This window comes from Numenius arquata, chromosome 7 (genome assembly GCF_964106895.1).
Source record: "Numenius arquata chromosome 7, bNumArq3.hap1.1, whole genome shotgun sequence".
Taxonomy (NCBI): domain Eukaryota; kingdom Metazoa; phylum Chordata; class Aves; order Charadriiformes; family Scolopacidae; genus Numenius; species Numenius arquata.
Window position 1 is genome coordinate 11,343,897 of NC_133582.1, and position 12,527 is coordinate 11,356,423.

Below are 12,527 nucleotides of genomic sequence, written 5' to 3' on the forward strand. Positions count from 1 at the left end.
TTATGAACAACACCAACAAAAAAAAGACTCACATGTCACATCTACAAAATCCTGCAACTGCATTTGAGAGATATTTTGGATGGTTATTCTTAAATAACACAGTCCAAAATTCAAAACTTTAAAACTGGGTGATCAGCAGAATAATCACAATTATAATTATGTTTTGCAACGATAATAGGCCTTTTTGTACTATAGCTACAGCTTTCAGTTCCAGCATCATTAAGAGATTCTTCAAATTACTTTTTAAATATCCTTTTCCCTCAGGATTTTCACTTATACCTAATTAGACTACTTACCCCATGCCATGTAATTCCCCATTGCCAAAACTGCTAAATGCTTCAATAAGAAGGAGGAGGGCACCAGTGGAGCAAGGCAGATGTAATGTCATTGGTTAACAATAGAGGTGTGAAGCAACTGCCTTCATTATAAAACTCATTAATTCCCAGTGTTTAGGGGGGGAAAAAAAAATCCTTGGCAAAAACTCTGTTGAAATGGCAATTCTTTTCAACACTACATCAGATTGAAAAAAACCTTTCAATTTACACCTTCAACAAGACAGAATAGTAATTTCATTATTAATTTTGAAAATCAACATGTGCATAAAAAGTAAGGAAAAATTGTCAGCTATAATGGCATCCAGCATTCATACAGTCCTTTCATCTTTTAAATTGATGTGGCACATTTTGCCCCGTAACTGATTTTATTTTTAGTCTCATTCCTCTTACGATTGTAAATGGACAACTTTCAAGACTATATTTCCAGAAAAAAGAAAAAAATTACAAAGAATTAAAGCAAGATTAATGAATTTTAAATTTTACAATCTCTGCCCAACAGCAGGGTCCTAGGTTTTGTCTACAACAGAAATATTTGCCATTTACCTTTGCGCTTCATGGATGCATGCTGTTTAAATAGGTGAGGAGCCCTGACATAAGATAGACAGAACTAGGTTCTGCTTCTATCATTCATCTTCCATATGCTGCTTATCGGCTTGGCCAGTGTCATGAAATGTCCCCCATCTCTGCTAATGCTGTTCTCAAACTTTCCCTGTCCAAATTTGTCTGAAAAAAATTTCTGAAGTTTCTGGGTTTTCTCTAGAGAGAAGAGGAGATTTTTAAGAGAGACAGCAGCTGGAGTAAAGCCATCACCTTGAGTATTCAACATTAAATTATTTAACTTCTGTTCACTAGTGCGTATTTCTTTTTAAAATTTCAGTTTTTTTTCATACTGCTTATATAGGAGTTGTGGTTGATTACCATTTTGAATTGAGCTGAAGACAGTAGATTTTATTTCACATAATTTGGAATGTTTTCTGACAACAGAACAACAGATATTGCAGGGTCAGTGATATCAATTCCCCTATTTAGGCTGTCTAACATATTCTGTTATAAAAGATTACTGTGGCCTTTATTTCTGAGCTGTAACTCTCTGAATGTTTGCAGCAGGCGATTTAAATTTATTAGCTTTCCTAGTGTCATAAAATGCTGATCCGGTTTTGTTGAGATGCAAACTGTTGAATAGCAGTATTTCAATATTTTTTTTTTTGGTGGCATATACAAAAATATTGTAAGATGGGACTCTAGATTTTGAAGTTAACACTTGGAAATCACAGTATTAAAGAATTTGGGCCACTTGTATAATGTGTATATAATATAACAGAGACTATAATCATAAGTGGGCAGAAATAAGCTTTCCTGGATAATATTCAGGCACTACTTGTTTTCAAATACGTGTGTACAAGTGGAGCTATACCATTTTGAAAAAGATGATTTTGTAGATATAGCTACTAAAGTATTTAAAAAGGAAAATGGAGTAAAACCTGATTCTTTTATGATGAGAATGTAATACTATCACACTGCATCGTATACTGTGTCTCCAGATTTGTACCCTAAAATCTTTTGCCATTCATTGCACTTCTCTACTAAACCGTCACTAGACTGACTGTATGAGCTGGCCCTCAGGGATCATGAGGTGGCTGGGAGAAGGAGAAGGAGGCATCCTAGGAAACAGGTCTTCCCCATATATCTCTCCCGCTTCTTAAAGCTGCTGTATCTTCCAGATTGTCCCAGTACAAAGTGATGGCCCTGGTACAGAATTTAGGATGCTGATATGCAGTTATTATTCTGGCATTTTAGTAGCCTACCTAACTTAGAAAAAACCCCATATATCAGATCTGTATAGATCCTGAACATTATAAAGAGGAATAAGACGAGAAACAGTAATTTTGATGTACTGATTAGACGAAACACCAGAAACATCAAAAATGATTCAGGTATATTACTCTAAACAACAAAAAATGAAATTACAGATCAGTACTGATTAGATGAAACACTAGAAACACCAAAAATGATTCAGGTATATTACTCTAAACAACAAAAAATGAAATTACAGATCAGGGAAGAAAGGCTTTTCTTAATTTCAGGGTGTTTTTTCATACACTTGTAAGTGTCGTTAAGAGTCACGAGTTACATATGTTTAAGTTAAGAAAATATCAGTACTTACTGTCAGAATTAAGAGCAATTCTTCAATGTTGCTTTCAGGTTTCAACTGGTCTTTGAACATCCCAATAGTTGGATGCTTCAAATAATAATAGGAAGCAATGCGGCCGTATGTCAGAGGTTCAATGCTGCGATTATCCTGTTAGAAGAGGAATCAAAAATACATGGTTCCTACATGGTTCAAAATAAATGGTTCCTACGAAACTGTAAAATATTTTAAGACTACTTTATAAGATAGAACAGCAAAAATAATTTAGCATCATATTTTAGCTGCAACCCTAATTAAGCTCAATTTTCAACATAAGTCTTATGAATAGCTCCATAGACAAACTCTGACATCTCAAATCAGGAGCATTTATCTTATCTTGTAAGGCACAGATGAGTCTTACCTCCCCAATTTCAATACAGTAGGAGCATTCCAAATCAAAGAGGGATTTCTCAACAAGGCTTGAGAGGTACTTATTCATAGTGTCATGGCTCACATCATCCAAGTTGTAGTAACTAGATAAATTGAAAACAGATGCACTACATGAATACTTTTGACACTCTGAAGATTTTTAACAATAATGTCTTGTAGAAAAGCTTACAAAGCTGTTATAACACACACACATACTTGAAAGAGCAATATCCACATTAAACAATTAAATATAGAACTATTCCCTTATATAGACTAACAAGAAATTCATGATTCTTAAATGGCTTGTGGGAGTAACCAATATAATACAAGCAGGTACACATGAAAGATGGTAATTTATCTGTCTATTAATATAAAGGTTGATACCAACAGAGCTGCACTATATTTTGTTAGTAAGAAAATTTTCCTAATTGCATAAGTATATTTTCCTGATTATATAAGTATGAAAGTGAACAAGCAATACTAACATAAGTAACAGTATTTTAACTTCAAGAGAAAGGAAGAAACCCCACCAAGGATACCAAATGTTCTTACATTCTGGAACTCTGAAAATAAAAACTAGGCATATAGTGACATCTCTTGAAAAAGTAACCTTACACCAATCCAAATGTTGGTGTTTGTTATTATATTTCCATGTCATTTTATTCTCAAAGCTAAAATTGCTTAAAAAAGGAATAGGGTATTTGTCAATGTGATTACTTCATGTGTTCATTTTCAGGTAAAACTGGTTAGGTAAACTATATGTAGTAACACTTAGTTATCTGTATGAAGGAAAAATGTTTATAAAGTGTGCCAAAACATATTGTTATGCTAGCATATGAAAAAGACCTGGTGACTGAAGTCTGCATACCTTAACTGTAGAACTTAAGCTATATTATAAGATTCTTATACAAACTAACATAATTTCAGGAAGAGCTTTTACCTAGAAAACTCCAGAGAAAAATGTAGTAAGAACTTGTGTCCTGGATTCAACAAAAGCACCAATTCAGAAAGTAACAATTAAGTTCAATGAGCAGTGAAGAAAAACTGAGCATGCTCAGAAAGTTTAAAAATTCTGAATTTAAGCAGAGCAATTAAATCATGCAATTTCAAAGTGGAATTCAAACAAACAAAAAAATGTGATGGTTTATTGAAATGTCAAAAAGCATGGTAAAAAAGGCTGTCCCTGCTCATTTAATTCTGTAAAATACTGTCGCACAAACAGACTACTGAGATTGCTGCAACAATGAAAGATGCTCCTTTGTTCATATTAGCTGGTTTACTAAAATTTCCTACTGTTACGATGTACTCAGCAGCCCCATTGGAAACAATACCACATGCTGTAATGGAGATTAGGTTCTTTCAGTGTTATTTTGCGCAGGTGAACAACAGGCTGCATAACAGTCTGCTGAGATTCATTTTAGCTGATTTTACATAGTTACAGCTACACCTGAGTTAGTCTTTTAACTCCCTTTACTGCCAATGGAGAGAAACGTACCCTTGCAGAATGCTATTCATCTGAAGGATTTTATGTATCTGCTTTAGGATGGGGTGGAATGTAACCATTGACTAAAAAACCCCAACTTCAGACAATCAGTTTGGGCAGATGAATCCCATTTTCTGAATCAAGTTCTATTTTGTTTACTGTAATACTGCTATTGGCAAATTTCAAAAGATGGATTTGCATTTTTATGTACTCCAAGTATCCTTCCATGACTGTTTTATTGACAGAATCTGATTTGCACTATTATTTCCTTAAATACAGTTTTTAACATCTACCTTTTTGAATAGCAGTAGCATAACTGAAAAAAGCCTGCATGCTAAATAGCCGTACAGTCATTTCCAGATTTTTTCCCTTGTTATAAGTCCCAAATCATGGAGTTAATTCTCTGATGCTTTGAATGTTCACTTATAATTGGGTAAAGTTTCTGTAAAACACTAATAAGATTAAAAAAAATCTGTTCTGATAGCAGGAAACAGTTACGTTAGACAACAACAAAGTATATATATATATATATGTATGACAGTGAAGTATTCAACTCTGTGATATTTTATATGGGTTCATGATGAGATGATCTCAAATATTTAAAACACAGCTATTGTCCAACTCCAAACCAAAACAAAAGAAATATTTATATTGACTAAAAAGTTTTATACGGTAGATAGCCACACATTATCTGCCGTATGCAAAGAAAATGTATTTGTAGCAAAAGTACTCTAACATTGTTTGCAATGTAACTTAACTTTGATAAGTCCCCTTTTACATTTACTGAAGTAATACAGTAATGATAAAAAATGGTCAATATTTCCATTTGCACCTTTTATTTGCCTGACATCACCAAACACATTCAGATTCTGTTTATTAGCAGAAATTACTTTGTAACATTTTGTTTACCTCCTGAAAATAATCGAGCAAATTAACTACAAAAATTGTTTAAGGATGTGAAAAGATTTTCTTTTATACATCTAAACCACTAACGATTCATTAGCATTTATCCTAAATGGAATACAACACTACTGAAATGACTCTAATTGAGGCATTTTGTTGTCACAGCATTCAGACTTTCACCGTATCATTGCAGCGCTATTATTTGCAGTACCACAACAGTGATGATAAATACTGATAAAACAAAGACAGGGATAGGGGCGATACACTGACATTTTTTTTTTTGAAACTTACATTTAAGACAGTAATTCAAACAGATTTTATTTTGTGCTCTGCCTAATTTGCTGTATTTCACGCTGATTCAAAATCATAAAAGACACTATTTTAAAGGCATTAATGCCTTTTAAAAACTATGTGAATTTTAAATTTGCTGATTTTTGGTATTATTTTTGTGTCAGAGGAGTAAATATATAGCTGCCTGGTGCAAATAAAACAATGCAAAGAAAAATCTTAAATTGTTTGTAATCTTGAGTGAAGTGGTACCAGTGTGTTTTAACTACTATCTATAATGGGGTAAATATAATTTTGAGCACACCCACAGGAGCTTCTTGGTCACTCAGCACATTTTCCCCTAATAAAAAGCAAAGCCATTCATCTAGAAAGACTATGTTAAAATCATTAGTGAAACCAGAGGTATCATGACATTAGATGGTATTTTGAATGCACAGGCATAAATGCAAGTTGAATTTTGCACGTTGGTATACTCCAAGTAAAAAACCTGCATCTTATGTGAGTTCCTCTATGAAGCTATATTATCTAACTATTTAATTACAGATAAAGAATAAAAACAATGCAGTTTCATGCTCACTGCATTGAATCATCTAGTCATTATTTTCCCTTTGCTATAAACAGACAGCCTACCTTTTTATCAGCACACCATTTCATTTATTTCACAGTGAAGCCCAGTTTCACAATAATTGACTTGTCAGAAGCTCTAATTTATGAGGCTGGGCTCTGTAAGCCTTCTCCTATATTGGACTCAACCTGCACACAAGCAGGGTTGAATATTTACAATGCTGTTAACAGGTGCTGAGTTGTTTAATGATTCTAATAGCCAGAAGCGTACTGAGAAAGCCAGCGGGATCACAATTACAGGCTGTTTGAACACAACAATTACTCGTCCCCTGAGAGGTGTGAAAGTCAAAGGCAGTTTTATCCTAACAGCATCTAGCACATGGGCTAGACAGGCTAACTTCCATTAGTAGTCCATTGGGGAAAAGCAATAACAAACCCCTAGGTATCATAAAAATTTACAAAGTATGTAAAATTTAAACAATCAAAAACTGAAGGAACTTTTTATTGTCTTTTAAATAATATATTTAAAATCCCAAACCCTGTAGAGCTTAGAACAACAACCCGCGAAACATGAACTTATTTCTCTAATCTAAGGAAGTGTGGAATTTCATCAGCTGAGAAAGATAGAGAGACGTGCAGGAACATAAAATGTAGATGAAGTTACACAAAACATTTAGGATTTAATGTGAATGTTGGCAATCATTTCCTGTTTAGCTTATGTAAACCTGACCTGAGATCTCTCTGGGAAATTTTTCATCAGCCTTGAAATGGTCCTGCTATAACTGTCAATGCTGTGAAGTCATTTGTTACAGCACCATGTTTTTTATGTTCAGATTATACGGTAGTAATAGTGACACACATAATGAAAATCGGTGGCAGAGTCAGCCAAAAGTATTAGAAGAAAAAACTTGCTAGCTGCAAGGCCTTTTGAAACAAATGCACAAAAAAGACAAATCTACAGCATTCTCTTGATAGCAAGAAAGTGAGCTTTCTGTGATTTTATAGTCCTGAAAGAAGAATTTTGTTATGAACAAGTACGCGGCAAGCACAGATAGTAATTTTTGTATATCACTTTATTGCAGTCATCAGTTGATTTACTTTCATCAGCTTGTGGCCATCAACAGCTGCCATCTTCAAATGGTACCATGGAAATGGTACTGAGTATATGGCACAACTGATGGACTTTCATAGCCGGAGAGCTACAAACCAACGTATCAACTCACTTCTGTTGTTAAGGCATCACTGACTGACTCTGGAGCTTGTGACTGGCTTGCTAAAACGCATTACAGCATGCACAAATGCTGCAGACAGTAATCTCTAGCTGTATTTCACCTGTATCATATTTTCTTACATTCATATATTCACTTATGCCAGGTATGAGAGATACATTGCTATCTTTAATCATTTTTTAGCATATTGTACATTGTGGGTATTTAAGATGATCAAAAAAGAGTTCAGTTTCTCTGACACCAGCAAGGTATTTGCCTCCATGTCAGTGCTTCTGATTAAAATATTTACAAGAAAGTTTACCTTCTAAGATGTGTTTATAAGATGAGAAATCAGAGGTAACAGGCACATGTAATTTTCCTTACATATTTACTGGGCATTTCTTTTTCCTTTGATATACCCCAACAGATAATTTGTACAACTAAATCATATCCAAGAGTAGGAAGACAATTATGTGAATTTGCTTTCTGAATGGGGAGATGCGGGGTCTTCGGCTTTGCATTCTCACCCAAGACTGCAGCAGACTGAAGAACAGGAGGCAGCTCAAACACTCAGCAGCCTGGGGCTTCCCAGTCTGAGAGAAACAGGAAAACTTTATTCGTGTGAATAGTTTGGTAAAAGCAAACCATGAACTACATCCCTGTACTTTTCACATCACTGTGACCCTAATAATTTAGAAGAACAAGCTTTTGTTATGAAATTCATAATAAAGCCTATAGATGTTACTTATGAAGCATGTATACATGCACACAGATCTAAATGTGACTGTAAAAGAAAGAATCCACTCTGAGAAATACCTGTTTACCCGCTCAAAATATGGGTATTGGTAATTACTGCAGTGTAACATACCTGCACCTTCTTACCTTCTGTTCTTAGTATCTACTGCCAAACTTTTCCATTTTGTCTCTTAATCTTAGTTAATTAAACTTTCTTCAGTAATTCCCCCTGCCTTTTGATATAATTCCAAACTAGCCCTAAAATTCTGAATAATTTTGATTTTGTCACTGAAATCCATATTATTTTATTCTGACTGGCTGATATTAGCTGTCACCTCAATACCAGAAACTATATTGGAACAGTCTATCATCATAATTTTTATTCAGATGTTTTATTCACATGTTGTTAGACATGCTCAGCTAATCATACTGAGAAAAGGAAATTTAAAGTAAAATATAACTGTATGATGATAAGAGCATCAGTCCGAGATAATTTAATTATAATTTATGCTACATTATTCTTTCACTCCAGGAAACTTTGTAAGAGTGACAAAGTGAAAAAAAAGCCCTTAATAATAATTCTCAGAATGAATTAATAAAATGATTTTTTTCAGGTCTTCAGAAAGAATTTACACAGAAGACTGATTTTATAAGTGTGTATGTATAAACACACACTCCCATATATATTTATAAATAGATAAAAAAACCCACACACATTTTAACAGTGATGTGTGCTCTCTGAATATCTAAAAATTAACTTTCCAAATGAAAGCTGATTCTGCTTAACTTTACATGTGTTGTAAATTTCTATTTCTTTTTTACTGCACATGTATCTGGAAAATATCATAACCTGATTTACAGAAAATGTTTCCCATAGCCATTTCTCTTTTGTAGAAAGTTGTAGATTACAATCTTTTATAAAGGTAAAAGAATGAAAGTCAAGGAATTTCAGCCAAGGAAAGGAGATAGACGAGCCTCTCAAAATAGCCCATTTTCAAAGAACAGGGCACTTCGCTGATCTGTCTTGTATGATCTTGACTAAGTAAAGTACATATCGGCTACAGTTGTATGTGGAAAGGAAAACACGTTGTAGTACTTGATTGAAGTAGCACAGAAACTTTGTTTTCAAGTGTAAATTCAAAAACCTCTACCTTTAGGAATAATTGCTTTTGGGGAGGCAAAAAACAGGGAAGAAACTCTGGATATTGAGACTGATACACTTTGATAAACTGTATTTTATTTGTGTCACCCTCTCATTTGCACATCCCCTCTTGAAAAACATGCACATGACCAGTGAGTGTGCCTCTGAATCAAACTAGCACTCAGCTACTCCACTCCCCCAAATCAACCGCTCAATTACTCCTCTTAACTAGACAGTTAAAACCCTTTTCACAGATTTCAAGATAAAGAGATTCATCAAACAGGAAAATTAAAATGCTTTGATGAAAAGAAGTATTTTAGCATGCAAAGGTTGTTTCATCAACACCATAAAAAAAGGCCATTATTACAAGTCTAACAAATTATCCCAAGCGTGCCAGAAAAACTTTTATAACGGCTGCATGTTTAGGAGGAACCTGTATACGTACAGCAAAAGGATACTTTAATCTCTATCTAACAACAAAGGTAGATTAACATTATTTACATAGTACAAATTGTAGGCATTCAGTAAGGCATTTTATGATACTGGATTGGAATAGAATGATCCTAGATTTGTTTATGCAGCTTTAATATACAAGTAGCTAAAACTGGCAATAAATGAGAATATAAATCTTCTGCATATTATCTAAGCCCATTATTTTGGGGATTTACAGCATCACATGCAATGACTTTTATGCCAATGAATCCCAAGGCAATTTACCAATCATGCATACGGGAATTACTTATTCACCGCTAAGGTACAATCACCTGCTGGCTGGGAAATAGTTCTTGTTTCACAGTCGAGAGAAAGTCAACAAAATTGCTGCGGGGCAGGACATGATAAACAGCACTGTATCAAGTGACACTGAGCGGGCATTGTGTAATAGGTAAATAATAATAAAATAATAATAATAAAAACCTTGGTAATAGCAATCATTTCATATGCTTATCTACGGCACAGTAAAGTCCACTACTATATTGCAATTTATTCAAAGTTATCTCAACTATCACTGACTTCTCTTCATAAAACTCTTCAGTTTTCCTTTTATGTATCTCATTCAAACATTCACCACACTGGAACTGCTTGGCTTGAAGGAGGTCTGAAAATAACACAGATAGTAGGTCCAGGACCTAATTGGCTAGTTTATTAACTTGGGATGAAACTTAATAGAATGTATTATCATGTCAAGGAATGGAAAGTGTGCACATCTGTTGCATTTGCACTTGGTATCTAGAAGGGACCTCTTTGACACAGTCAATTCATAGTCAATGACACAGTCCTTCATTTTTGTCCCTGCATGACAGAGTACAGAAGGAGCGCTGAGCACCTCTGCATGGATGAAACAGAGGGTAAAGCAGCACAACTTGTGAACTTTTCCAACCTGCATGTGTGGTGTTCCAGTGAAAGACTCCAATTTCATTAGAAACTTCAATGTGCATTCCTGTCCTGCCATTATGGACATTACTAGTCAAAATCTGTTCATCTTGTTTCTTACTACAAAGGCTCTGCATCTCACTTTTTTTTTTTCCCCCCTTTCTTCCCCCAATGTTCTCAGAATAGCAGAACTGTTGCTTAGAAGTTGATATAGTGATAACTTCAGATTTAGCTTTCCATGACACTGCACATTAAAGAAACTGCTGAGAAAAAAGGACCATTAGTAAACATGCCAGCCTCATACTCCAGTGGGAATCTTCTTTTATATTGGGAAGAGCTTGACTATTAAATCAAAAGACCACATTTTTACATTCTACACTCACCTTTGGGCTACATGTTCTGTCTTAAAAATCTACCTACCACAGATACCACATGATCAAAGCTTGCCAAAGACAAATCTACAAAATCACTTTAACACAGCAATTCAAGAGCAAGACATTTTAAAATAACATTACTTATTCATCATACTAAAAAAGAATAGAGTCTGCAGTGGCATAGTTTTTAACATTAGTTGTAACATGGATCAGGTGTAAATTCTGAAGTCATATAAATAAACATGGCTTTACCCACATCTAACCTAGACAAAACCAGACTTTAGCTGTTTGTCTCTCTCAGAGGAGAAATACCATCCCCATAAATGTATTCATTTTGTTAGTTATGAAGTGGGAGAATTGAATATGTTTTCTTTAGTTTACTATTCTAACATCCTGCATTTTTATTACCCAAGAAGATTAGATAGAAGTTCTGTTCTGTGGGACATTCTCAGCATAAGAGCAGATGCAGAATTCAAAACTAACGAAGACTAAAAAAGAATTAAAGGAAATTATCTTATCACCTGCAGGCCCCCCCCAGCAGTTGCCCATAAAGAACCCAGCCGAAAATTCAGCCAAATGTTACGGACATTAACCTGATTTCAGAAATACAACATCATGAAATCATCATGAAATATTTAGTGCTATAAATGCCTAATTCTTTATTTGCCACATTATTTTGGTGGGTGAATGATCACATGACAGGTAACATACCATTTACCCAAAACAATGCTGTGGCAAAGGCAGGCTACATTGCTGGAACAGCTCAGAACGATCTGCATACCAGCTGGAGAGAGGCAGTATGATAACAATCACTGAAAATATTGCACACATGGTTTCACCAGGATACCCTAATGAAAGTAAACTTTATCACAGAGAAACAGCTGATAGCTATTCTCTCATTTACCAGCAAAGTCCAGGGCTTAATAGATTTTCTATAGAAAACTGGGCAGAACATATCAATGTGGTAGCTAAAAAAAAAAGTAACACATTATAAATACAATACCTAAAGGAATGTGATAATCTGGAGTTTTATTTTAGGGATGCTGATGTAGCCCCCTCAATAAGGCTATTTTATAGTTGTCACTAAACTGTAAAGTTATCTGCCAAGAAATGCATTTATATTTAGAGAAAAAAATATTTAAAAAAATGTGCAGACAAGTTTTATTCCATGTGTGGGCCAGTAATGCTCCTATACTGGAGACTGGTAAGTATTCTAGCCTCCAACAGCAGCGGGATCACCTTTGGATCAACTCTACCCTCAAGTTACCTTTAGATTAAATTGCATTTGTATTTTATACTCACGTTGGGTTCATTATAAGTCGACGGAAGAAATAAGTCCAGGTGATATAATCCATTGCATCCTGCTTAGAAGTAATAGTTCCAGCAGCTATTTCAGCATTCAAGTGGTCAGCCAGCACTTCTAACAAGCTGAAGAACAGGAAACAAGAGGACTTAGCTGACTTTACAATCACAAAGACAGGTAATATATTTTGTAGAGTTGTGCATTAAAAGGTTTATTACTTTTAATCTGAAAATATATATTTATCTTCTGGTAAAGGAAAAGAGGG

The 12,527-nt window shown here is 34.6% G+C and overlaps 1 protein-coding gene across 2 annotated transcripts in view; it reads right to left on the reverse strand.

The window, feature by feature from the left end:
* Window positions 1-12,527, reverse strand: part of ASCC3 (activating signal cointegrator 1 complex subunit 3) — a 252,340-nt gene that overhangs the window by 38,079 nt on the left and 201,734 nt on the right. For both annotated transcript variants that reach the window (XM_074150229.1, XM_074150228.1), the window contains exons 33-35: window positions 12,262-12,387; window positions 2,885-2,996; window positions 2,500-2,634 (exon numbers count right to left, since the gene is read on the reverse strand). In XM_074150229.1, coding sequence (XP_074006330.1) covers window positions 2,500-2,634; window positions 2,885-2,996; window positions 12,262-12,387 — 373 coding nt within the window. The remainder of the gene's footprint in view (window positions 1-2,499; window positions 2,635-2,884; window positions 2,997-12,261; window positions 12,388-12,527) is intronic.